This window comes from Vulpes lagopus, chromosome 10, assembly GCF_018345385.1.
Source record: "Vulpes lagopus strain Blue_001 chromosome 10, ASM1834538v1, whole genome shotgun sequence".
NCBI lineage: Eukaryota > Metazoa > Chordata > Mammalia > Carnivora > Canidae > Vulpes > Vulpes lagopus.
Window position 1 is genome coordinate 108,550,618 of NC_054833.1, and position 26,881 is coordinate 108,577,498.

The window sequence follows — 26,881 nt, forward strand, 5'->3', positions numbered from 1 at the left end:
GCACAGACCCCAAGGAGGCAGCAGAGGCTGGGAAAGCTATTTGGAGGGGCTGCTTTGAGGAGTAGACCTGCTTGCTAGCAAGTCCTGGCTTGCCGTGGCCCTATGGGCTCTACTCCTGCTCCTTAGCCAAGTAGGCAGTCAGGCCCCTCTGCAGCTCACACCCTCTGGTACCACTTGTGCTCATGCCTTTACCTTCCCAGAATGACCTTTATCACTCTTTTCCCGTACGAAACTGATGTGCTTCAGAGGTCTCATTTTTGTTCTATTTCAATTCAGCATTGCATTGGAGGTCCTAGTTAGTGCAGTAAGGTGGGAAAAAGAGATAAATAAAAGATATACAGAATAGATAGAAAGAATACAACTGTCTTTATTCTCAGATAGTGTATTGAAAAATCCCAAAGAATCTTCATAAAAGCTACGAGAACTAATTGTTGAGTTTTAACAAGGTTGCAGGATACCAGGTGAATATGTAAAAAGTCAAATATATATATATGTATATGTGTTTAATACCTTTATTGAGATAAGATTTACATGCCATAAAAACCACTCATCTTTTTTTTTATTATTATTATTTATTTATGATAGTCATACAGAGAGAGAGAGAGAGAGAGAGAGGGGCAGAGACACAGGCAGAGGGAGAAGCAGGCTCCATGCACCGGGAGCCTGACGTGGGATTCGATCCCGGGTTTCCAGGATCGCGCCCTGGGCCAAAGGCAGGCGTCAAACCGCTGCGCCACCCAGGGATCCCCAAAAACCACTCATCTAAAGTATATAAATCAGTGGGGTTTTTTAAAAAGATAGATTTATTTATTTATTTATTTATAGATTTATTTATTTATTTATTTACGAGAGAGAGAGAGAGAGAGAGAGAGAGAGAGAGAGAGAGGCAGAGACACAGGAGGAGGGAGAAGCAGGCTCCATCCTGGGAGCTTGATGTAGGACTCGATCCTGGGACTCCAGGATCACGCCCTGGGCCAAAGGCAGGTGCTAAACTGCTGAGCCACCCAGGGATCCCCAAATCAGTGGTTTTTTAGCATGTTCACAGAGTTGTGCAACTATCATCTTAATCTTAGAACATTTTGTCACTCCAAAAGAAACCTTGATCCTAGTCCCCTGCCACAAAATCAATTATATTTGATATGATAGCAAGAAACAATGGGAAATTAAATTTTTAAAAAATATCTATTCATAAGAGACCCAGAGAGAGAGAGAGAGAGAGAGAGAGGCAGAGATATGGGCAGAGGGAGAAGCAGGCTCCATGCAGGGAGCCTAGTGCGGGAATCAGTCCCAAATCCCAGGATCATCCCCTGCACCGAAGGCAGATGCTCAACCAGCCACCCAGGTGTCCTGGAAATTAAATTTTTAAAATAACACTTAGAAATAGCATGAAAAGTACTTAGAGATAAGCTTGTTAAAACATTGTTGAGAGAAATTAAAGGCCTAAATAAAAGGAGAGATATGCCATGTTCAGAGATTGGAATAATCAGTATTATTAAGCTGGCTATCCTCTCCAAATTGATCTATACATTCAAGCCAATTCCTTTTTTTTTTTTTTTTTAACCCAATTCCAATCAAAATTCCAGCAGGCCTTTGAAAAATACCATTAACAGCTTTGCGCAGTGGCAGTATCATAGCCAATGAGGTTTATCCGAGGCGTGATTATTGCTAGTTGAAAAATACTCTTAAGAAAATGAAAAGACATACCACAACTTGGGAGAAAATATTTATAAAAACACATAAAAGCATTTGTATTCAAACTATATGTAGAATCCTTACAGCTTAATAAGATATACAACCCAATTTTAAAAACTGGTTAAAGGAGCACCTGGCTGGCTCAGTTGGTTAAGTGTCTGTCTTTGGTTCAGGTTGTGATCCCAGGGTCCTGGGATTGAGCCCTGCATTGGGCTCCCTGCTCAATGAAGAGTCTGTTTCTCCCTCTCGTCTGCCCCTCCCCCTGTTCATGCATGTGCGTGTGCGCTCTCTCTCTCTCTCTCTCATAAATTCTTTTTAAAAATTTGGTTAAAGGGATCCCTGGGTGGTGCAGTGGTTTAGCACCTGCCTTTGGCCCAGGGCGCGATCCTGGAGATCCGGGATCGAATCCCACGTCGGGCTCCCGGCCGGTGCATGGAGCCTGCTTCTCCCTCTGCCTGTGTCTCTGCCTCTCTCTCTCTCTCTCTCTCTCTCTCTGTGTGACTATCATAAATAAATAAAAATTAAAAAAAAAATTTGGTTAAAGATTTGAATAGACAATTTAATGATTTTCTTTTTTTTTTTTTTTTAAGATTTTATTCATTTATTCATGAGAGACAGAGAGAGAGAGAGAGAGAGGCAGAGACACAGGGAGAAGGAGAAGCAGGCTCCATGCAGGGAGCCTGATGTGGGACTCGATCCCAGGTCTCCAGGATCACACCCTGGGCCAAAGGTGGTGCTAAAACGCTGAGCCACCCGGGCTGCCCAATTTAATGATTTTCTAATAAATTGATGGTTCAGTATATGAAAAGATCCTCGGGATCCCTGGGTGGCGCAGCGGTTTGGCGCCTGCCTTTGGCCCAGGGCGCGATCCTGGAGACCCGGGATCGAATCCCACGTCGGGCTCCCGGAGCATGGAGCCTGCTTCTCCCTCTGCCTGTGTCTCTGCCTCTCTCTCTATCTCTCTGTGACTATCATAAATAAATAAAAAATTAAAAAAAAAAAAAAAAAAAAAAAAAAGAAAAGATCCTCAAAGATCCTTGGTCATTGGGGAAATGCGAATTAAAGCCACAATGACATTATAGATACTACATACCTACTAAAATGGCTAAAAGAAAAAGAAAAAACCCCAAGCAACTGATAATACCAAGTGTTGGTGAGAAAGTAGACCTTATACATTGCTGTGAGAATGCAAAGAGTACAGCCACTTTGGAAAACAGTTGGACAGTTTGTTATCAAGTTAAACATATCTTATGAGCCAGCAATAACACCTGTAAGTATTTACCCAAAAGAAATGAAAACATAAGTTCATGCAAAGGAGTGTATGCAAATATTTATTGGCTTTATTCACAATAGCCAAAAATTGAAACAACTCAAATGTCACCAACTAGTGAATGAATAAACTGTGGCATATCCATATAATGGAGTACTACTTCAGCAATAAAAAGAAACAAAATATTGGTACACCTAAACAATGTGGATGAATCTCAAATGCATTGTGCTAAGTGAGAGGCGCCAGATACAAGACCCTCTGTATTCTGTAATTTCATTTATATGACATCCTGGAAAAGGCGAAACCTTAGGAACAAATCAGATCAGTGTTGCCAAGGACTAGAGATGGGTGGAGTGGGCCAGACCATGGGGGGGCATGAGGGAACCGTTTTGAACAATGGAGATGTTCTGTATCTTGAACATGGTGATAACTTGTTGAACTATCAATTAAAACAGGAGAATCTTATTACATGTAAATTATTTTTTTTTAAGATTTTATTTATCTGGGATCCCTGGGTGGCGCAGCGGTTTGGCGCCTGCCTTTGGCCCAGGGCGCGATCCTGGAGACCCTGGATCGAATCCCACATCGGGCTCCCGGTGCATGGAGCCTGCTTCTCCCTCTGCCTGTGTCTCTGCCTCTCTCTCTCTCTCTCTGTGACTATCATAAATAAATAAAAATTAAAAAATATATATATATTTAAGATTTTATTTATCTATTCATGAGAGACACACAGAGAAAGAGAGAGAGAGAGGCAGAGACACAGGCAGAGGGAGAAGCAGGATCCACGCAGGGAGCCCGACGTGGGATCGATCCCGGGTCACCAGGATCAGGCCCTGGGCTGAAGGCGGCACTAAACCGCTGAGCCACCCGGGCTGCCCGGTAAATTATACCTCAATTAAAAAAACACGTTAAGGGGATCCCTGGGTGGCGCAGCAGTTTGGCGCCTGCCTTTGGCCCAGGGCGCGATCCTGGAGACCCGGGATCGAATCCCACGTCGGGCTCCCGGTGCATGGAGCCTGCTTCTCTCTCTGCCTCTTCTCTCTTTCTCTCTCTGTGTGACTATCGTAGATAAATTAAAAAAAAAAAAAAAAAAGAACACGTTAAAAACCCTCTCAAAGGTCAGTTTAAGCCCCTCTTCTTCATGACGCTTTCCCTGACCGCTTCCTTGTCACACACATGGCCTTCTGGTAAGTCCCTTCCAGGTCACTCATGGTTTGGGTTCTTGTTAACCACAGCTTGCACCCCTTGACTACTTCAGCTACTTAGGTGTGGTGACCTACTGGACTCACTGCTCCTTTGGCATAGCCAGACCTTCCACAGCTGCCTCAGAGAGGCCAGGAATACTGACTGAGGTGGTAGCAGGCTGGGGAGAGGGGCTCAGACCCAGGCCAGCGTCTGGTGCTGTCTCAAGTACCTCCACTCAGCTGTTGGTGTTCTCTTCCCCCACAGGTTGGGATAAACATTCCTATGGTTACCACGGCGATGATGGGCACTCATTCTGCTCCTCCGGGACTGGCCAGCCCTATGGTCCCACATTCACCACAGGAGACGTGATTGGCTGCTGTGTCAACCTCATCAACAGCACCTGCTTCTACACCAAGAATGGCCACAGCCTTGGTGGGTGCTTGGAGACCTTAGAGGGTCTGCCCTGTGGAACCACTTTGATTCGTGAGAGGCCCAAAGGCAGGCTTTAAAGCCAAAACAGTTTCAGTGATCCTCTGCTGAGCTCTGGGGAACTCCAGCCATTTCCAGGCATTGGAACACTGCAAAGTGAAGAAAAGGTAGCAGAGGTGCATCCTTTGTTAATCCATCCATTTAGCAGCATTTATGGAGCCTGGGGTCAGTGCTGAAAAAACAGCAAGGTCATGGTCATGCTTCTGGCCTGTGTGAAACCTCTTGGAGCAGGGTTTGGCATTGGTGAGAAGTTTGAGGGGCCTGCGTACATACCTGACAGTGGTAGTAGTTGCATGTGCATGTTCTGGGCTCTGACTTTGATTGGCCCTTCCAACATGCAAGATGCTGTTGCTGTGGAGCAATAGGTGCGTTCTAGTATAGGAGGTAAGCAGACAGGCTGGAGTCAGATGGGGCCAGGTCTTTTCTGGCCCTTTTGCTGGTTAAAAGATAGCAAACCTGGACAGAGTTCTATTTAAAAAGGTCCTTTGATGTAACCGCAAAGAAGCGACTGACTGGAGTGAGGGCCTGGGGAGGAAGCAGGTAGCCTGAGGCAAGGCCATGATGATTGATGCAGGGCATGGGGAGCAAGCATGACAAAGTGGAGCAAGCCTGACAAAGTCTAGGGTGGCCCAGCAGGATTAGTGACAGATGGGGTGCACTAGAAAGAAGGGAGGATGGGAAAGTGGCTGGATAGTGGTGCTATCAACCAGGGTCAGGAACCCAGGAGGAGCAGCAGTTAGTGGAGTGATGGGGGCCCTGGAGGATCTCTTGGAAGGGCAACCCTGTACATGTGGAAAGATTTAGGATAAGAGCCTGGGAGATGGAGAGATGTTGGTCATTGTGATGCCTTGCTCTTATAGGCTGATTGGTATTTGGCCCTTGAGTGAGAGGAGCCCTTGGCCAAAGTGGCCCTGAGGTAATGTCTGACTGCTGGGCCTGCCTGCTTGAGTTTGCAGAGGTCTCTGATTGGGCAGAGATACCAGCTAGACTGGCCACAGGCCTTGCCAGAAAAGGGAATTGGACATTTTCCTTAGAACGTAACTTCTAGGAGGACTGCATCCTCTAGCTTGAGGGGCAGTAAAAAGGTGACTGTCATTTCCCACTGTGATGACTTCTATGTGGGTTCTCCATGAGATGAGTCTGGGCCAAATTAGGGTACGTGAGTGGGAATCAGGTTTGCTGGTGGTTGAGGCTGAGTGGCCAAGAGTCAGCATTCCTCATTAGGACAGTCTGATGCCACAGCCCACAGTGGATAGCGAAGAGCATGGCATAAACACTGCAGAGGTGATCCAGGTGCACATCTGGAGAAATCCTCCTCTGAAATCTGTAGTCGCTTAGCTGTAGTTGCTGGCATCCAGCTGGTGAGCTGGCAGCTAGGGCAAGTTCTCTAGATGGCTTCTTACTTGCCACTCTGCTTTTTGTCTCCAACTGTTTCCTGGCTCTTTTTCTGCTGTCAGAGTCCCAGGGGCCTCTGCTGTGGGTTCTCACTCTTTACTCTTGTCCCAGGCTCAGTCCTTCCCCTCTGCTCTGGACGCCTGCCCCTGTCACATTCCTCCAGGCTATCCACACTTTGCCTGGAGCACAACACCTGCCATGGGATGAAGCTGCTGTCCTCTCTGTACCTTCATATCCCTCATCTATACCCTCTGCCTAGCCTCTGAGCTCTGTCAGTCAGGTCCCTAGGTCCATAGGGAGCTCTCAGCAACCTTAATGTCAGCCCAAACCCTTCTATTTTTAAATTCTTATCCCTGTATTCCATGTTTTGTATAGACCTCATGCAAGACCTCACTTGTTTAGGTGGATATCGCTTATTTTTCCAGCCTGTCAGGATCTTCTAGGATCTTGGTTGTTTTTTCTCAAATATTGGATAGCCTTGTCAGCACTGTATTAACCTAAAATTTGATAAGCATGTTGATATATGTTTTCATCAAGGTCTTGATAAAAAAAATATTGGAAGAGGCTGAGATCTGAGTCCTTCAGGGTATAGCTATTTGAGAATCACTTCATAATGTTAGTTTGAAACTTGTGTTTTTCTGTCCTGTCCGCAAGGATATTACTGAGACTTTACTAAAAAATGTATATGGCCTGCCCCCTGCATTTTCTAGATCACAAAATTTAATGGAAAGGCAGTGAACTTGGAGTGATAGACCACTTGATGAATCTTCTAATGGCCTTGTTTCCTTTCCACAAGCCAGCTTATCTATAATGTGCTTCAGAATCTCACCTGAGATCAGTCACAGCTCTCTACCCTCAGAACCCTCACCCTCTCCCCTTTATAGAAGCAGAATGATGTTCCCTGCCCCGACCTCCCCACTCTTTTGCATTGTTCCATTGTTCCTCTGTCACAGCACTTGCCCTTGTGTCAGTGGTCTGTGTAATTAATGACTCCTGGAGCCAGCAGCACTTTGGGGGCCTGGCTCCTGTGAGGTCTCAGCAGATACTTAATGGAAGGATGGATGAGCAAATGAATGGAGACAGGAAAATGATGTCTCACCTGTGAGTGGTCCATGCACTTTCAGAGATTTTTTTATTTTTATTTTTTAAGATTTTATTTATTTATTCATAGAGACACAAAGAGAGAGAGAGAGGCAGAGACACAGGCAGAGAGAGAAGCAGGCTCCATGCAGGGAGCCTGACGAGGTACTCGATTCCAGGACTCCGGGATCATGCCCTGGGCTGAAGGCAGGCGCTAAACTGCTGAGCCACCAAGGCTGCCTGTTTTTTGGGGGGTTTTTTTTTGTTTGTTTTGTTTTGTTGTTGTTGTTGTTGTTGTTTTAAGATTTTATTTACTTATTTGTGAGAGACACAGGCAGAGGGAGAAGCAGACTCCCCACAGAGCAGGGAGCCTGATGCGAGGCTCAATCCCAGGACCCCAGGATCACGACCTGTGCCGAAGGCAGACGCTTAACCAACTGAGCCACCCAGATGCCCTTGCAGAGTCATTTTTATACACTCTGTGCTATTATAGGTGTTATACCTTCGGCCTCATTGACCCCTGACCTATGTCTCTTGGCTCAGAGCACTTCGTATCTGCAAGTTTGAATGTTCTGTTTGCATCCTGGCTCTTTGCCTGACCTTTTTCCCACATCTCATCACTACATTGGCTTTCCAGAGGCTCCCAGAGACCTGCAGGGCTGGGGAGTGGGGGTGGGGAAGCAGTGTTGCCCTTGTCCAGTGCAATAGGGGGTGGAGTAGCCTCTTTCCTCATCCTCCTGGAAGCACCTCAAGGCCTTGTCCTTCCTGAGTGCCATTGTGAGGTAGACCTGGGCAAGCCAGGGTACATTATCCCCTGCCCAGAAGTGTGGCAATTGGCTCACCCTGTAGCACAAGTGCAGCCAGCTTGTACCAATACCTCACAGTTTTTGAAGCAGTTTTCATCAAGTAGCTCTGTTTCTCCTTTCTTTCTTGAAGTGTCAGGTTTAGTGCTACCCCCTTTCTCAGACGGGCTTGCAGAGATTGGGTAAATTGCCAAGGTTATGCTACTGATAGCTGATGGAGTCTGACCTCCTCTTCCCAAGGCCTGTGGGTCTTCTCCATGAGCTGGGAGTAGAGCAGCAGCAGCCTGCTACCGTACTGAGATCCACTGGGGCAGCTCCTGTGCAGACCTGCGGGGTGGGCATTGAGGTCTTGGATGCAGAGGGGCTTCCAGCTTCAAATCTGGCAGCTCTGAGACTGCCTCTGCACGTGGGGCTGAGGAGTGGCTCCATGCAGGCAGATCCTGGGATTTGTGAGCTTCCCTCACTACAGAGCAAAATAGCCTGGCAAGGAATGTGAACAGTTTCTCTGCACTGTGGTTTTTTAATCTGTAAACTGGTATTCAAGACGGTATACACCTTCCAAAATTGTTCTGAGGATTAAGTGGTTCCTTGGCAGACCCTGAGCCCAGCGCCCAGCACAGAGCAGGCATGTGGTACATGCCGGCTGCCTGACAGGATTCTGGCCCCAGCTTCACTGGGAGACCTACTGTCAACCCTCATTTGTTCTGTCTTGCTGGGTTTCAATTTCTCTTCTGGGTAGGAGTTAAGGGAGCAGCTGGAACCCCTAAGGAGTGGCTTGGAAACTTCTCAGGCCAAAAGTTCAGGAGCTTCTAGAAGATACAAGAAATTTTCTAAAAATGAAAGGGCTGTGAGTCCTTGGAAGGACTTGGCCATGAGCCATTCTCAATCTATAGAACATGAGTGCTCTGGCGGATATTCTGGGATGCCTATCCTGCTCATATATTTTGGGTACTACTTTCCTCCACTCTCACTTCCAACTCAAGTCTGAGGAACCTGGAAGCAGCCCCTTCTCTTGGCAGAAGGGTCAGAGAGCATACAGGCCAGTGTTGACCTAGGATTTGACAACCTGAAACCTCTGGAGACTCTGGATGGGAATGGGCTGAAGATGGGCATCTGCTACCCTCCTTGTCTCCACTTCTCTGTCAGCTTAGAGATAATGTTGGAGCATCAGACTAGGAAAGAGTCCAGGCCTACCACTTCTGCTAGTTTTATGACTGTTGGCAAATCAGTTCACCTCTGAGGCTTACTTTCCTCATTTGTAAAGTGGGGATAAGAAAGTATGCTCCCCAAAACTGGTATGCAGATCAGATGAGGTGATGGATGGAAAAGGACTTAGCATTTACAGTGAGTATCCATAAATACATGTTGGATTGAAAAAAGGATCAGGCCTGAAGAGGCCTCAGGGTAAATTATTTGGTTTTAGTCCTTCCTAGCAGATTTTCCCTGAGAGAGTAGAAGAACTGTGGACAGGTATTCAAGTATTTGACTTTACTTCCAGCCAGGCCACCCAGCAAAGGAAAGTCCAGGATCTAAACCTACCAGGCCCTAGCTCATGCTTGACCTCTACCAAAGGAGACAGCCCCTCCCCACCCATTGTGATAGATCCTCTGTGGTCCCACAGAGGTATAAGAGATAAGTGGCCTGATTTCTTTTCTTTCCCTCTGCAGGTATAGCCTTCACAGACCTCCCGGTAAGTACTGTTATTGGGTCTCTTCCCTTTGGGCTCTTGGGGGCTGACTGGGATGGAGCATGGTGGAACCTGCAAGTGCAGGGTGTGGAGTCTGGCCCTTTCCCCAAACAGGGATGTATGCTGTGCTGTCAGCTTGAGAGTACCAGTAGGGGTACCTCCTGGCCTTCTTCTCTCTCCAGCAGCAAGGCCTGGTCTTCCTCCATGACTCTTAGCAGGTGACAGTGATTTGTGGCATTTCCAAAGGCAGCTGGGGCGGGGGGATGATATGGGTGGAGATGAGGGTAATAACTCCATGGCTCATCTGGTCTGGGCCAATTCTGTGCGGCTTACAGCCAGTGGACAGGGGTGTATAAAGAATCGATCTAAACTGCTAGGGAGCCCAGTCCCAGTGACTACTCATCAGAGATCCCTAGGGAAGGCCACTACCCTAGGGACTAGCCCTGCTACCACACAGGGTATGCTCAAGCCAGAGAGGTGAGCTTTGTGGGGTTTTCTCTTCTTAGAAAAGGGTGAGGTTTCCTGTTGGCTTAGTTCAGGGCTCATCCCCATCTTCTGTGCCTCAGTCCTTCATTATTATGAGTCATCACAAACCTTGTCACATGCAAGGCCTCCACCCAGACTGCTGGGAGCCTGGCCTGGCTCTCTGTGCCCTGGCTGGGTTCTAGAAAGAGGAAAAGTTTGCTGACTCTGGTGGTTGTCTTGGGATCCTGAGCACCCCTGTGATGCCCTAGGAAATGCCCTTGCCATCTGTGTGGCCCTCTGGAGCCCAGCCTGCAGCATCCAAGCTCCTATTACAAATTCTTACCTGTAGATCAGAATCCTTCTGATCTGACCCCAGAGAAGGGCTGCAGTCCTAGGCAAATAGAAAGACAGGAGAATTCTGACCCTGGCTAGGGAATCGTCTAGTTGTGGAGATGTGACATAAAATAAGCAGACACGAATGTGGGCAGTTGCCAGGTGCTAAGAAGTACATGGCTGCTCCAAGGTGGGGAGCATCACCGAGGGCAGTGATGGTCCAGGAAGTTTTGCTGGAGGGGATGAGCTTTGCCTGTGGCACAGAGGTTGGGAGGGGAAAGGAAGGAAGCAAGAGGTCTTAGGATTCAGAGCTTATGGCAGGCTGAACCCAGTGTGCAGTAAAGGCATGTGATACTCAGAAATGACACATGACCTGAGGTTGGAAGGTGGAAGAGAGGACTGGGGGCCCAGTGACCTTGAGGAGGCGGCTGGCGAGACACTGCTCAGTAGCAGCGCAGAGCCACAGGAAGCATTGAGGGAGGGAATGATCTGGTTAAGTTGGCCATGGCAGGCAATGCATGGAAACCAGGGAGCCCCACCGCCCATGGAGGGACATGCCCAAACCTCACTAGCCAGAAGATCCTCCTTTTAGTGTGCCTCTGACAGGAAGGGCAGTGGCTTCTCTTTACCCTTTGCTAGCATCTGGGGGTTCCAAACCACCTACCCCTTTTGCCATGTTCTCCTCCTCCCCACTTTCCTTTCCTGTCACCCCATCCCTTCCTGCCCTGTCATATAGTCCTTTTTTGGTGGCAAAGGGATCCTTGATTGTAGATCATTCTGAAAGGAGCCATTAGCCACCTGTGTAGCAGATCTTCATGGGCATGCCTGCAGGGTCATGGAGCCATTAGCCACCTGTGTAGCAGATCTTCATGGGCACGCCTGCAGGGTCGTGGAGCCTGGCCTACCTTTGTGTGCCCTGGCTGAGCCCCAAAGGGGAACCTTGGGCTTTGGGGACACCATAGCCTCTGTTGCAGGGCAGGAGACTCCACTTTGAGCTTGGCTTGCTTTTCTTTTGCTTTTTGTCCTTAAGCTCTGGGGAATGGTGTCTCTGGTAGGGAGGTGGGCAGTATGTGGCTTAGTCCCACCTCCTTCAGCCTTGCAAGTCTTTCAAAAGCTGGAGTAGTGGCCTGCAGGAGCCAGCGCCTTCCCTCTCTGCACCAGAGGTAAGGCGATGCCCTGCTGCCCCATTGCCCTCAGGGCCCAACTGACATTTCATTCTCCTCCTCAGGCCAACCTCTACCCCACCGTAGGCCTGCAGACACCTGGGGAGATTGTGGACGCCAACTTTGGGCAGCAGCCCTTCCTGTTTGACATTGAGGACTACATGCGGGAGTGGCGTGCCAAGGTCCAAGGCACTGTGCACTGCTTCCCCATCAGTGCCCGGCTTGGCGAGTGGCAGGCGGTGCTGCAGAAGTGAGTGCCCCACTCCCGCCCTTACCCAGCGCTGGCCCATCCCAGGGGCCTCACTCTGCTATAGGCCCCTGTACCTCTTCAGGCTGCCCTTATGAACTCCAGTGGGTAGCCGTTCCCTCTGGAAAGCACTCCCAGGGTGACTCTGCCTGCTGCTCTCCTGCTTTCCTCTTACTGAACAGACAGCTTCTGCTCAGTGCTCTAGTTCTATTCCTAATTAAGCCTTTGCCTCCCTCAACTAGATTGGAAGGCTCTGCATGTAATGTAGTATCACCAGCAGAGCTGTTTTCCTTCCCAGGTAATTTTGCAGAGGATGTACTAGGATGCCCCATGGTCTCATCATCTTTGGACTCTTTTTTACACAATAGGGAATATCCATCATGCTGTGACTCTGGCCTCAGGTCATCTCTCAGGGTCATCAACCATCTAAGTCCCACGCATTCATGGCAGCAGTGGCCAGAAGAGAATCTTCATGAGGCCAGCGTGTCTGGCTCTTGGATGATTAGTTTCCAAACTGTCCGGGAAGCCAGTCTTGATAAGAATCTGAAGGGAGGCAAGGTTTGGGTCTCTCTTCTACATGCCAGCTGCAGGCCTGAGTGAGGCAATAACCAGTACCCACTGAGCTAGGAGGTGGGTGAGCTTGTTAGCTTGGCTTCCGAGGGTGGACGAGAATGGCTGGGCTTCCACTAGCCCTGATTATTGCCCTGCAAAGGCACACAGGTAGCACAGTCTTCTTGGGTGGGGTGGGGTGGGGTGGGATTGCACACTGGGTTCTTCATGCAGTCTTCCTTTCTTAAAGGATTGATACAGAGGCAGGCCATGGGGGAGGGCTGAGGCAGAGGTTAGGTGGCCAGACCCTTCTCAGGAAGAGCAGCACTGTTTTGTTTTCAGCTCTCAGAGCTACTGAAAAGCTCTTCCTTGGAGGGAAGTCAGTAGTCAGTACGGTGCCAGTCCCTAAGCAGGCTTGCTGGGACAGGCAATGGGAGAGGTGGAGCTGCCGTAGCTGTGTTGAGGAGGGAATGATACTCTCAGCTTACAGTGTGCTTATATGTGTTTATATGTGTGCTGGTGTGTGTTCATATGTAGTATTTGCCAAGACTGACAAATAACTTGTATCCTGTGATTTCATGCAATTTCATTTTATCAACATTGTTAATGGCTGGATTATCTTGGAGACAAATTTACCACAAGCTCCTTGGCCAGCTTCCCTTGGTGGGAGGTTGAGGTTATTTCCTCTCTTTTGCTTGTATAGGCAACCCTTTTTAAGTAAAGAGCTTTTCACACTTAAGATTTGGGATCCCTGGGTGGCGCAGCGGTTTGGCGCCTGCCTTTGGCCCAGGGCGCGATCCTGGAGACCCGGGATCGAATCCCACGTCGGGCTCCCGGTGTATGGAGCCTGCTTCTCCCTCCGCCTGTGTCTCTGCCTCTCTCTCTCTCCCTCTGTGACTATCATAAATAATAAAAAAAAAAAATTAAAAAAATTAAAAAAAAAAAAGATTATTTTCTTGGTGTCCTTTCAAGTAGAATTACTGAGTCACTGGACTGTACATATTAGTGGCACCTGATGTGCATGTGGACTCATCTGAACCATGTTTTGTCAAAAATGTTTGCCCTTGTGTTTATAATAACATAGTTATTATAATTATCTGAAGTGTAAGATAAATACATAATTTCATAATCAGAGGTTTAGTTCATTGACTTTTTACTCTATGCTAGGCACTCCCTACGTATCATCTCATTTATTCCTTAAAACCTGAGGGGACACAGCTGAACTTCTGTGCCTTTCACATTTGTGTTTGACAATACAGTAATGACACTGGACACATGTTTATACCAAGGGATTCACTTCTGTGCACATCAGATGTGAGGGCTCCCCCTTCCGCTGTACATGGGTGTGTATGCACATATACACACGTGTGCCACCGCTCAGCCAGCTGCGAGTGGGATCAAATGGCTACTGAGTGTTGCACTTGTCCAGGTCATTCCCCGAAGATTGTGCTCCTCTTGGCCCTGTTGTTGCCTGTATCTTGGCTTCTTGGGCCCCTGACTTGTGGTGTATGGTAGAGTAGCTTGGGTCACGGGTTAGCTCCCTATCACCCTCTAGAGCCAGCACTCCTGAAGGCCGGGTTCACCTGCTGAGCTGGAATGCTTAATGCTGGGCATGTGGGACGGTCTGCAGAGGAGCCCCTCTATCTATAGAAGGCACTCACACGGCACACATCACTTCTGTCTGGGCAGCTTCTAAACTGCTTGGCTGGCTGCCACTCCAGGAAGCCTCAGAGAGACTCTTGGCCATCTCTGGGCTTGGCCACAGTTCACAGGAGGCAGCCGCTGCTGTAAGGAGACGGTATGTGCCTCTGCGACTGTTTTTGTTACCGTACTTGCCCACTTGTTGGCAGCATATTCCAGAGAAACTGCAGCCCCTCCTCCAAGCTATGAGAACAGCTGTGGGGCCTAGCCCCTCCGCAGCCTGACTTGCATGAGCACCGGGGAATGTTTTTATTTTGTTGCAGCCTCTTTATTCTCATTCTATGGAGGTTGCACCTCCAAGATGTGTTTCAGGAAGCCCAAACAGGGAGGTAGCTGGTCCTATCAGGTGATCAGTGAGAAATGCAGTTCTAGAGTGTCACCTTGAGCATTTCCTTTCTTCTAGCATGGTCTCATCTTACCTGGTGCATCATGGGTATTGTGCCACAGCCACGGCTTTTGCCCGAATGACTGAAACCCCGATTCAGGAAGAACAAGCATCCATAAAGAACAGACAAAGTAAGGTTGATTCTCCTCTCCCCTCTCCCTCCTTCCCTCACCTGTCCCTAACTCTGCTCTCTGGCTTGTGCCAGCCTCGGGTAACCTGTCAGGAGTCCATTCGGCTCTGGCCCTGACCACCAGTCCACAGCGCCAGTACAGCCCCAGGCTCTGCTTCTGCCCCTCCTTCAAGACAGCGCTGCCCAGGCAGATAGCCCGGCAGCATGGGATGAGCGCCTCAGTGCGGCCTCCCTGCTGCACACTCTGATGGCCCGGCCCAGGCTGGGGCCCAGCATGGCTGACTCCCACTCCTCTGTGCCTGTTTTCCTTCCCCCAAATCCTGGATTCTAACAGCCTCCTGCTCCTAGTCTTCTGGAAGAATGTGTTTGCATCTTAGCAAACCAATGTCCTGCCTTTCCCCTTTACTCAGCTTTAGTCGTTCTGTCTGTTCCTGGCCAGAGAAAGGATTGACGTAGTCAGACAGGGTGAAGGCTGGTTCTCAGTGGCTGCTGGGGTAGCACCTCTCTCTGCTTCCACCTCTGGTCCTGCGTTTTACAGACCACCAAAGGAAGGAGCCAAAGGAAACTATACTGGCCTGTAATGTGTTTGGGGCTCTTTTGTGGAAAGAGGGTGCTGGGAAAGAGGAAACAGAGCCCAGAGAGGAGATAGGAAGAGAAGAGGAGAGTGAAGGAGAGCAGGTGTGTGTGGATGTGTGTGTCTGTGTGTGCCTGCTTGTGTCTCTGAACCTGTCGTCTCTGTGTATGTGCATGTGTCCGTGTCTCCCAGAGAAGCTCCGCCCAGCCAGCCAGATGGAAAGGGATCCCAGACTTGGGATCTACAAATGAGAACCTCAGACCCAGAAGTCGCTCCCAGCAAGATACACCAGGCCTCAGAGCAAGAGCAAGATGCTGATGGCCTGAGAGGTGTCGACATCAGAGATGCCAGTGTGAGGAGGGTGACCTCCTCTCCCAGCAGGGAGCATGCTGCAGCCTCTGAAGATTGCCAAGACTTGGGGCCTGGCCTAGAAACCATTGTGCTCCCATTGCCACCCCATTGTGAGGCCTGAAAGGAGAGAAGTCTGTCTGAAGAGGAGCACCTAGGGATACCAAGCAGCCTGGGTGCCCAGCTCCAGATCATGCCCCCAGAGCCAGAGCCCCTCCCCATGCCCGGGGCCCTGGCTGTCTGACCTCCATAGGAGCAGGCCTCCACATTTGCTCTCCTGCCTCTGCACTGAGTCCTGCCTCTGTTTCCCTCTGTCATTCTTTGAGGACTCCCTGACACTTGGCAGAAACCAGGGTCTGTTGTGGGGCTGGGAGGCCAGGTTCTTTCTTCAACCTCTTCTGTGAACATCTCAACGAGGCATGCCATTCTGAGCCAGCCCACCTGACTGTTAGCTAGACCATGCTTGGGGCTGGTAGTGTGCAGGCATGTGGCTGTGAAGAAGGTCTGCAGCCCTTCACTCACTGCCATACTCTTGTTCTCTGCAGAGATCCAGAAGCTGGTGCTGGAGGGCCGTGTGGGTGAGGCCATTGAGACCACACAGCACTTCTATCCAGGACTGCTGGAACATAACCCTAACCTGCTCTTCATGCTCAAGTAAGTTTTGAGCACCACCAGTTCCCTCCTAGCCCAGCCCCTCTCAGCTGGTGGTGGGAACATATGGCCCAGACCAAGCCCAGAGCATTGCCGCTCTGCTCCCTCTGCAGGTGCCGACAATTTGTGGAGATGGTGAATGGGACTGACAGTGAGGTCCGCAGCTTGAGCTCCCGAAGTCCCAAGTCCCAGGACAGCTACCCTGGCTCCCCCAGCCTCAGCCCCCGACACGGCCCTAGTAGTTCCCACATGCACAACACAGGTCAGCCACTCTCCAGAGGGCTCGGGGAAGCACTGGTGTGGAGAAGGAAGGCCACCTACACGCCCTTCCCTGGGCTTGGCTCAGGGCCCAATGTTGGATGTGGGGGAAGGGAAATGGAACCACTGTGGTTACTCCTGGGGCCCCATTATGGCAAACTGCCCCACCTCTTCTGACCGTCCCCTGGTTTCCAGGAGCAGACAGTCCCAGCTGCAGCAATGGCATCGCATCCTCGAAGAGCAAACAGAACCACAGTAAATACCCTGCACCCAGCTCCTCTTCCTCCTCCTCGTCTTCCTCATCCTCCTCATCCCCATCATCTGTCAATTACTCCGAGTCCAACTCAACAGATTCCACCAAGTCCCAGCCCCGCAGCAGCACCAGTAACCAGGAGACCAGGTGCCTGTCCTGCTCTGCTTCCTCTGTGCCAGCTGGGCTCACTGTAGCCTGTTTTGAGTGCCACACCCCCCTGCTCTAAATCCCCCACCTCCATCCCTGGTCTGTGCCTGGAGTAGCTGCTACTGACTTGCCAGGCCAGGCACTGACTCCAGCTTCTGGCACTACCTGTGGTCTAGCTACCACTTTCCTCAGCCCTGACTTTCTCAAGAGACACTGCCAGACTGAGATAACACCAGGGTGAGGATGTCTCCTCGCAGGAGACCAGGCCTAGCAGAACCCCTAGGATCTACACTGAAGAAGCTTTTACTGGGTATGGCTTGAGGTCAGACAGATGGGGCAGCAGAGTAAAGTTTTAGGCTGTAGACTACAGGTGGCTTTCAGCAGCCCCCAGGCATATCTCAGTGCTTGACCTGAGTTTGGTGCCTAGAGATACTTCTCAGGGGTCCCTGGTCACTGGGGATGGGGGAGGAATGGGTAGAAGGGGTGTGCCAACTCAGACAAAGGCCAGGGAGAGGAAAGCCACAGAGGCAGCATTGAGACAAGTGTGAAAATCAGGTGACAGGCTTCTGGGGATAGCTGATACCAGAGTAGGCACCAAGTGTTGGAGCCTAAGAAGCCTTTCATGCTCCTAGGCTCCCTTGATTTTCCCTACCTATGGCTAAAGCCTGAATGGAGGCCTAGCTAGGCTGCGCCTAACCACATGCCTGTGGCCAACTCCCACCTCAACCTTTCTCCACAGTGACAGTGAGATGGAGATGGAAGCAGAGCATTACCCCAATGGTGTGCTGGAGAGTGTGTCTACACGCATTGTCAATGGTTCCTACAAACATGAGGACCTACAAACAGATGAGTCCAGCATGGGTAAGAACCATGGCCCAGCGTGGTGTTACATGGGTGGTAATAGCTTGGTCCAGATGCCTTTGCCCCCTGGGAGGGGATTGGCATGGACAGGCTTTGTCAGCCTGAGAAGCTTTAAACGGACCTGGTCCACTGCTGCCTTAGTCAATCAGGAACAGGTGTTTGAAGCGGGAAGGTCCCTGGCCTGCTGCTGAGAGCAGGGCCCCTGTGTCTGAGGCTAGAGGGAGTTGGTGAGAGTGGACGTTCTTATGAGCACTGTACAGAGTGGGAAGGAGAGAAGCTGAGTCCAGACTCCCAGTCACATGCTAGGTGGACAGAAAGCACCTCAGCTATGGATGGTCCACCTAAATTGCCTCTGGCAGTGCCACCAAGATCCTTACTGCCATCTCCTTTTTGGGGTCCCCACGCCAGTCTCCTCTCCTTACTCCTCATGATTTATTCTCTGCTGGGCTCTGGGTGCAGATGATGGGCATCCTCGGCGGCAACTCTGTGGGGGCAACCAGGCTGCCACAGAAAGGATTATCCTGTTCGGTCGCGAGTTGCAGGCACTGAGTGAGCAGCTGGGCCGGGAGTACGGCAAGAATTTGGCCCACACGGAGATGCTGCAGGTATAGAACAAGCCAGGTGCTCACACAAAGCAGACCCCCATTTGGTATGGGGGTGGGGGCAGGTCAACCCTGGGAGGGCCTTGGGGGCAGCAGCAACAGGACAGAGTGGGCTCTAGTCAAGTCCACAATGGGAAACAGGACATCCAGTATAGACACAACCCTCTCTAGGTCCTGGGGAGGGCACAATCCTTTCTGACCCTATGCTCAGGGTTTGTGGTGCCCTCAATGGGGCCTGTATGGGCCCTGTATGCCCTCCGGAGCCATGGAGGTGTTTATGTGTGTGGTATGTACCACAGTCCTCTCAAGAATGCCCTGTCCCTTAGGATGCCTTTAGCCTGCTGGCATACTCAGACCCCTGGAGCTGCCCAGTTGGCCAGCAGCTTGATCCCATCCAGAGGGAGCCTGTGTGTGCTGCCCTTAACAGCGCCATTTTAGGTAAGTGGATCTAACAAAAACAGAAGCTGGTCCATGAGTGCCCTAGGTGGCCCCTCCACTCTCTCCCCAGGAATTGCTGATGTTTGTTCAAATCAGGTCAGTGAGCTCTGCCCTGGCAATCTCTGGTAGCCCAGAGGACTTGGGTTTCCATGGCTGAACCTAAATCCTGACCTTCTTCTGCCCAACTGACTTGGCTGACTACATCATGATAGACCCGGGCTTATGACTGTGGGCCTGGCCAGTCCATGGCTCTGAAGAGAGCTTAGGTCCTCAGGTTCCTGGCATGGCTACGGGGCCATGAGCTGGTGGCTGGGACATACACAGAGACACATGAACACTGTGTTTTAAGAGATTCTGTCCACTGCCCCTACTTTCTGCTCCCAAGGGAACTTTGCCCTGAGCCCAACTCCTGGGCAAAGCAGTGACCAGGCCTTGTCTCTCCTCCACAGAGTCTCAGAACCTGCCAAAGCAGCCCCCTCTGATGCTCGCCCTGGGTCAGGCATCTGAATGTCTACGGCTCATGGCCCGAGCAGGCCTGGGATCTTGTTCCTTTGCCAGAGTCGACGACTACTTGCACTAGCAGACCATGCCGGCTGGCCCCACCTGGCCCTCCCTCAGCCCCAGGGCTGGAGCAGCCCTGCCCTCCATAGGCATTTGGCGCAGGGACCTGGAAGCCATGGGCAGAGTCCATTCCTCCTGCCTGGCCTCCCCCACTCCCTTTCCTGTCCTTTCATCCTTCCCTCCCTTCCTTCCTTCTTTCCTTCCTTCTTTTTTTCCTGCCTGCCTGCCCTCCCTCCCTCCTTCCTTCCTTCTTCCTTTTCCTTCTTCCCCCCATCCCAACCCTCAGTTTCTCTCTCCCCTTCACGTGCAGCGGCCTCTGACACAGTATTGGCTGGTTACTCTCATGTAGCGCCTTCTACTTTGAAAGGGGGGTCTTGTTTTTGAGGAGGGGTTGGGTTTTTTTAATCTTTTTTTTTTCCTCCTGACTGAGCCACCAGTATTTATCTCTGGAGAGCTTGTGCTGAGCTGGTTTCTGCTAATTTAGTGATGAAGCCTATCCAAGTTGGTGATAGCTTATTATTTTCATAAGTAAAAAAATGAGATTATATATATATAAATATATATATTAAAAAAAGACACAGTATTTATCGTAGTGTTAGTGGTCCAGCACCTCTTGGGTGAGGCTTTCCAGACACCATGTTTTTGAGTCCAACTCATAGAAAAGAATCATCTCTGTCACCTCAGCCAAGTGATAAGTTTATTTCAGGCTTCCCCTGTGTTGAGCCATAGGCCCAGCTGCAGCCTAGGGAAGCCCAATAGGCATTGGGGGCCACTTAGTGGACAGGTCAGGCTAAGTTGGTTTGCAGCGTCTGAGAGGTATGGGTCCCTAGGCTCCTGAGAGCTGGGGTGAGCAGAGAACTACAGGGCTGAGGCTTCAGAGAAGGGATGAGTTGGCCTAGGGTTACACGGCGAAGCAAGAGAGTAGAGGGTCCTTGGCCAGCACGCTATCTACCATTCTTCCCTGCCTCTCACTGCCTGCCTTGCCCCTCCCTTTCTCCCCCTTTCAACATCCTATTTTCCCTTGTTAAGATGGCCAAATAATTCATTTACTCTAAATTGATTGCCTGGAAACTACCTGCCTTTGACCCAAGAGCTGCTGTATGTCAGGCTGCGGGGAGGATGTCTCCATTCCAGGACAGAGGCCCTTGAGTACAGGGGCTGCCTTCTTTCTGCCTGGATCTTCACCGTCTCTGCACAGCTCTGATGGAATCCGTGCTTTCTGTTGAGAAGCTAGGACTTTGTGGAGGCAGATTCTTGGGCCACCAGTTGCTGGAGTGGATGGAACTCTTGACCTACTAGGCCAGGCTTTGCTGCAGCTGTGCCAGGCAGCTCCCTGCAGCTTGGCCCCAACCACTCTCAGAAAAGACTATTAGGAGTATTTGCTGGCCAGAGGAAGGGACCTCATGGGCTCTACAAATGTCCCCCCAGCTGTTTCAGATGGATCCTCACAGCTGGTGAGGCGAAAACAGTCCTGGTACTGCCATCAGGGAATCAGGAAAGGAAGGGCTGAGATGGCTGCTAGGACTTGGGCAGGCCATCCATTGAGAGGACTGACTACCCAGGAGGAAGAAGGGAGGAGGCCTACCCAGAGGAGCACCAAGAGGGGCTGGGATTTCCCTATCTGCCTCACAGTGAGAGAGAGCACACAGGCAGCTCTTGCAAAGGGGGAAGGCCAGAAATTGAACTTCCAGTCCCTGCCTCAGCAAGGGCTGAGTAGATTCCTGTTCTCTGGCAGCAGACACAGGGATGGTGATATGGCTTGAGATACTCATTGCCTGACATGCCCACAACTGGACAGGAAAAGTGATTGAGTTGGACCAACTCCTGGTGATAGGGTTAGGGCCCTGGCCCTCTGCTCTCCCAGGGTTCTGCCTTGGGACCTGATCCTACAGGCTGCTACTTTTCTTGGTCCCCACCAGGGCCTCACCTGGCACCCCACAGACCGTGGCCTGTTGAGGAGGTGTTGTCCATAAAGAACCTCATCCTGTGCAAGGCTGGGGATGTCTAGCTCCCAAACCCAGAAACATCAAGCTGTTAAAATGGTTAGAGCTGAGCAGGATGGGAAATTAAAACTAGAGGCTTTTGCAGCTAGAATGGGGTTCAGAAAACATCTACTCCACCAGTCCTCTCCTTTTACAAATAATGAGACAGGCCCAGGAGATTAAATGACTTAACCAAAGTCACACAGCAAATTATGTGGCAGAGCTGGGACTAACCTCATCCCTCTGGCTTGTGCAACATTGTTTAGTCCTGAAGCTAAATGGCGGGTGAGGGCTTAGGCTGGGGAAGGCCCCAGCAGTGTCTGAGCAGCTGGTACCTTCAGGGTGTGTCAGGGATGGGGATGGGTGCATGGGCTTAAGTTGTGGAGCGGCTGAGAGAGGGCCCCAGAGGGCCCAGGGCAGCTGTGTGTGCTTGGGATTGGGTGTCCTCCTGACTCGTGCTCAGTACCCATGGCCACCTCCCCATTTTCTGTGCCTTATCTCACTGTTTCAGCTGAGTCCAAGTTGTTTACTCTGTTCCTCTCCAGAGGGGCTCTCTGTCCCAGTTGGACAGCTTGCCTTTGGGACATAAGCCTTTGCCCCACAAGCCGTGGAGAGGACCAAAACCAAGCTGCTTGAGTCCACTATCTCACGGATAGTCCAGGGCTGCCTGCCAGCCAGAGGAGCCCCTTATGCACACCCAGTCCTACCAGCCTGCTTCCGGGAGCCAACAGTGGGGAAGGCACCTGGGAGGAACCCCAGTGAAGGGCTGGACTTGACCTGTGGGGTCAGGAAGAAGACCTGGCTCCATTGGGTTGTCCAGCCCTGGGGGAGCAGCCTTCCCTATTTATCTTTCCCCCTTGTGCCACCAAATGGTCACTCCTTCCAGAGCGGACACTGGCAGACCACGCAAAGACAGCCAGAACCTCTGATCCTCACCCACACAAATCTGTGGCTGGGGGTAGGCCACCAGGACAGGGACACCAAGAGATGGAGAAGGGGGGACTGCCCAGCCACCCAGCGCCTTCCTACCCCTTAAGCAAGCACAAAGAAGATGAGGCAGAGAACTGTCAGAGCTGAAAGTTTCTTTGGTTGCTCACAACTCAGGTATGCACGCCGTGTGGCAGCCAGGCAGCAGAGCCCTACTTGACCACCAGTCCCGTGCACCAGACCTGTGGCCTGTTCATGGACTCTGAATGCCTCAGGTGCCGCCTCTTTGCATAGGGTTTTCCTCCATTAGTAACTACAGCTGAAACAGATGTCCTCCACATTGTGCACACTGGTTCTGCCTTTGTCCTCGCAAGTTGATATTTGGCATTAGCATGAAACTTGTGGGCGTGGGAGGGTTTAGAGAGAATTCTAACACAAAACATCCTATTAAATTGTACTTGAGAGATGAAAAAAACTCCTGTTGTATTTTGACAGAATTATTTTTATTAAAATACACATCCATGAGTAGTCACGATTGTCTGGTCTCTGTTTTGAGTCTTACTGGGGTTGGCACCTCTTGTGTGGCTCACTCTGTCCTGAGGGTTTGGCCTTTTCTCGGCCCACCTCTCAAGCTTCCAGGCCCTGATAGCCCTCAGGGACCCTTAAGACTTCAGGTGTTTGTGAGACCCCAAGAGGATAGGCAGTTAGGCTTCAGTTCTCTCCACTCCCCACCCCAAACAGCTTTCATCTGAGACAAAGAAAAATAGCAAATTCACCTTTAAAAAGGGACCACAGGTCCTCCTGTCCTCAAAATAAGATTTTAAAATATTTTTATTTATTTATTTATCAGAGAGAAAAATGGGGCAAAGGGGGAGAATGAGACTCCCCACTGAGCAAAGGATGAGGGGCTTTATCCCAGGACCTTGGGATCATGACTGGAGGCACCAACTGAGCCACTCAGGCACCCCTCAAAATAAGATTTTAATATAAGACTTTTAAAATAAAAGAGTCCAAATACACTCATCCCAAACACTGGACAGAGCGCTTCTGAGGGTCATTGAGGTTAGAGGTTAGCTTCCTGTCAGTCTGAGGAGAAAGTACTCATGCTCAAAATCTTAGATCAGCTGTTTACTAACTGGGTAACTAGAAAATTAACCTAAGCTTCAGTTTCCCCACATTAACGTGATTAATCCCACCCCAGGGAGGCAGAGGATTAAAGCACATATAGGGCAAGCTTAACATAGATATAGTACATATGTCCTTCACTCGGTTATTTTACAGGACTGTTACTTGACAGAACTCTCTTAGGGAAAACGAGGGAAGAATGGAATGTTAGATTAAGCACAAAAGTCCTGGTTCCATAAATCCAGAGTAGATTAATTTTTCTCTAGATTAGTGGTTTCTACAGGGAGTGATTCTGCCCCCGCCCCGAACATCCGGCAGTGACTGTAGATATTTATTTTTTATTGAAGTTCGATTTGCCATCGTATGGTGTAACACCCAGTGCTCATCCCATCAAGTGCCCCACTCAGTACCCGTCACCCAGTTACCCCAACCCCCGGACTATAGATATTGTTGATAGTCACAGCTTGGGTTGGAGTGCTACTGGCATCTACTGGGCAGAGGCCAGGGATGCTATACACATCCTACAGTGCATAGCCCCCTATAAAAGAAGAATTATCAGGCTCATAATGTCAAGAGTGCCACTATTGAAAAACTGTTCTAGAGTGAATCATGAGACAGTAAGACACACCAAATAAAGCACACTTCGATTCTGCATGGCTGTTGAGAATCCAGGAGGAAAGATTAAGGGGCTAAAACCCCATCAGAAGAGGGAGGTTCGAAGTTACAATTTCTCATCACTGGGAGCCTTCCATGCTCAGAAGGTGGCAGCAGTGGCAGGAAGTCCAGTCTCCTAAAGCAGGGGTAGCCCTGCTGGTCAGTTCTCACAAGAACAACTGCCTCAGCTCCACTGACATGTCCTATCATCATAGGTTGATCTGGAACGATGTCTGGGACACCCTTATAATACCAGCTAAATGGGGGCCCAGATTCTCACCGGAAGTCAGAAAAGCGGGGGGGGGGGGCTCCCCATGGTGAAATAACCCCTAATCCTACATTTCCAACATAGCCTGTTTTACACGAATGCTTACCAGAGTAATGGTAAACTAGAGTGGTATTACTACAAAATGGTATTTCCTTGGGGGAACAGAGACTCCAGTAACAGATCTGGAAGACTGAGGTCACAGTAGGAGCACTTAACATCTTTGAAACAACCAAAGAACATGCGGAGGAAGAGAAGCCCAGACAGGCACCAGAGAACAGAAAAGAGAGTCATTGTTGTTGGAGTCAGGAGGCTAAGAAGTCAGTGATTCCAAGAGAACTACCATTCTGCAACAACAGGGAGTTGTGTCCAACACCAAATCTATTTTTTTTTTAAAGATTCATTTATTCATGACAGACACAGAGAGAGAGGCAGAGACACAGGCAGAGGGAGAAGCAGGCTCCCTGCGGGGACCCCGATGCGGGCGGGGCTCGATCCCAGGACCCCGAGATCACGAACTGAGCAAAAGGCAGACGCCCAACCGAGCCACCGAGGTGTCCCAAAACTAGCCGCTCCTTAATTCCAGGCCAAGGCCCACCACAGCTCCCAGAACCTCCTCACTACCGATGCCCCAATGGAGGACCCGAAAGCAGCAGACGCTGCTGCTCGCCTGCCCAGTCGCCTCCACCGCCGGAAATGAAGAACCAACCCCCCCCCCCCCCCCGCTCATCTATTTAATCTCCGCCCCCAAAGTGCGAGCATGCGCAGCCCCGGATCACGGCCCCTCCCGGCGCAGGGCCACCCCCGTCAGGGAGCATGCGCAGACCTCCAGCCGCCCCGCCCCTCCCTTTCCAGAGCTCCCGGTTCCTTAGAAACCAGGCGGCGCGTTCCCGGTGCCTGTGCGTTGGAGTCCGCGGCCCGCGCGGCCCCGCCAGCCTACCTCTTGGCGGGCGGGTGGGCTGGGAGCCCCCGGACCCATGGTCTCCAGTGTAGCGCGGGGCGGGCGATGCCAGCATGCCAGGTGAGAGGCGGGCCGGCGGCGGCGGCTGAGCTGGGAGGGGGCTTGGCGCGGCAGCCGGCGGGCGTCGACCGGGCCTCCTCCGCGGCCCGGCGCCCGAGGTCGGAGGCGGGGCTGCCCAGACCCTGGGTTGGAGGGGGCCGTTCTAACTGCCAGGGCGATGGTCGAGTTCGGGGGTCGCCCCGGAGTCGGCCCTCCCAGCCTCGGAAATAGGACCTACAGATTTGCTCGTATAATTGTAGAATTTTGGCTCCTGGAAGGACCTCGGCCATAGCCCATCCTTTTACGGGACGCGGAAACCTAGGCTTCCCTGTCCTGCGCCGAGCAGACCCTACCTGTGTGAGGACTGAAGCTTTGTGGACAAGGATGTGAGGTTTGGAAGCGTCAGACAAAGGGCGCTGGCCCATCGTCTTTCAGAGGGGAGATGGGACTTTTCGGGGGTAAATCTTGATTTAAGGAAAGAATGTTCAGGTGGCAGATGGGAGAAGGGACACTCCAGAAAGCGCGGGTGGCTCTGCCAGTCACCGAATGCCCACCGGCCACGTCTCCATGGCCCTGGCCTAGCTTTGAAGCTCAGGAAGGAAGAAGAAGGACTAGCGGAGACAAAAGGTGAGGTAAGGTGTTCCCATCAAGACGTTATCACATGAATGGGGAGGAAGGAAATGGGGGCGGGGAGATCAGGAGCTGCGAATGGTTGTGTGAAGAGTTTACCTCCCGAACTGCAGCCGAATCTGAAGAACCGGACAAGAATAGCAAAGTTTAAAGCTGCGTTGGCTGGACAGCAGGAAAGGTTATAAACCATCTTGTAGAAGAAAGTGGGTGCCCTTTTGAGTATCCAGAACGGAGTTGGGGCACCGCCCAGAAGACCATTGTAAGCTGTGGAGCACAAAGGTCTCCGAAGGAAGAGCCGTTGGTGTAAGACCCTTCTTCACTTGAGGGGAACAGCTATTTAAATCAGAAAAGACACTTAAAACATAACTATTGAGATATGGAGAAGATGGTTGTCTTTAAGTGCTGGGGAAGCTAGATTGTCTTTAAGTGTCTTCATAAGGAAACTTCTTTTCTCCTGAAAAGCTCCATACACCAGGGCACAAACGAGTTTCAATTAAGGCCATCCATTTTGCGGAAAATGTGAAAAAAGTTCTGGTTTTGGACTAGGAATTTCGAGACTGGACTAAGGTGAAATTTTTAGGCAGACAGTTCTGTTAGTGGGCTCCCCATTTTATGGATAAAAATTCTGTTGTCGGGCTTTCTCTTACCACCTGGTTGACCTACGTTTCCTGTGGAATGAATGATTGGTCCGGGTCTGATCGGTTATTTTGATTTGCTGGAAAAATTCAGATACATGATTTTTATAGTAGTACTAGAATCCACTATAGTAGGATTAGCCATGCCACCTCCCACCCCCACAAAAAAAGACATAAAGATTTGTAATGTGGAAAAAAGAAGTGTGTGATTTTTTTAAAAGATGGTCTCTATTGTAATCAATAGAATCAATTTCTTACTAACTTGTTAAAACTAATTTTCAGTGTATATTTGATTTTGCAGCAGATTTTCTTTGACCCTCAGAGTGATAACATACATTTAGAGTATGGTGATGTTAATAGAGGTCAGATTAGTTTAAGAAACAAAATTTTGGGGGA

General features: G+C 50.4%; 2 protein-coding genes and 1 non-coding gene across 8 annotated transcripts in view; all 3 read left to right on the plus strand.

The window, feature by feature from the left end:
* Positions 1-22,704, plus strand: part of RANBP10 (RAN binding protein 10) — a 72,006-nt gene extending 49,302 nt beyond the window's left edge. The window contains exons 4-14 of the mRNA XM_041771129.1: positions 4,412-4,579; positions 9,582-9,604; positions 11,628-11,812; positions 14,463-14,575; positions 16,042-16,150; positions 16,261-16,409; positions 16,601-16,805; positions 17,545-17,666; positions 18,126-18,271; positions 18,595-18,706; positions 19,156-22,704. Coding sequence (XP_041627063.1) covers positions 4,412-4,579; positions 9,582-9,604; positions 11,628-11,812; positions 14,463-14,575; positions 16,042-16,150; positions 16,261-16,409; positions 16,601-16,805; positions 17,545-17,666; positions 18,126-18,271; positions 18,595-18,706; positions 19,156-19,286 — 1,463 coding nt within the window. The 3' untranslated portion in view covers positions 19,287-22,704. The remainder of the gene's footprint in view (positions 1-4,411; positions 4,580-9,581; positions 9,605-11,627; positions 11,813-14,462; positions 14,576-16,041; positions 16,151-16,260; positions 16,410-16,600; positions 16,806-17,544; positions 17,667-18,125; positions 18,272-18,594; positions 18,707-19,155) is intronic.
* LOC121501102 lies at positions 1,609-1,751 on the plus strand. Its single transcript, XR_005990533.1, has one exon. It is a non-coding gene; the product is annotated as a U4 spliceosomal RNA (small nuclear RNA).
* A 2,369-nt stretch (positions 22,705-25,073) lies between the features above and the next one.
* GFOD2 (glucose-fructose oxidoreductase domain containing 2) overlaps positions 25,074-26,881 on the plus strand; it is a 37,993-nt gene continuing 36,185 nt past the window's right edge. For 2 of the 6 annotated variants that reach the window (XM_041772372.1, XM_041772374.1), the window contains exons 1-2: positions 25,074-25,241; positions 25,481-25,852. The gene's annotated coding sequence lies outside the window, so the exon portion shown is untranslated. The remainder of the gene's footprint in view (positions 25,242-25,480; positions 25,853-26,881) is intronic. The other 4 variants (XM_041772373.1, XM_041772375.1, XM_041772371.1 and 1 more) reach the window with 2 other exon arrangements.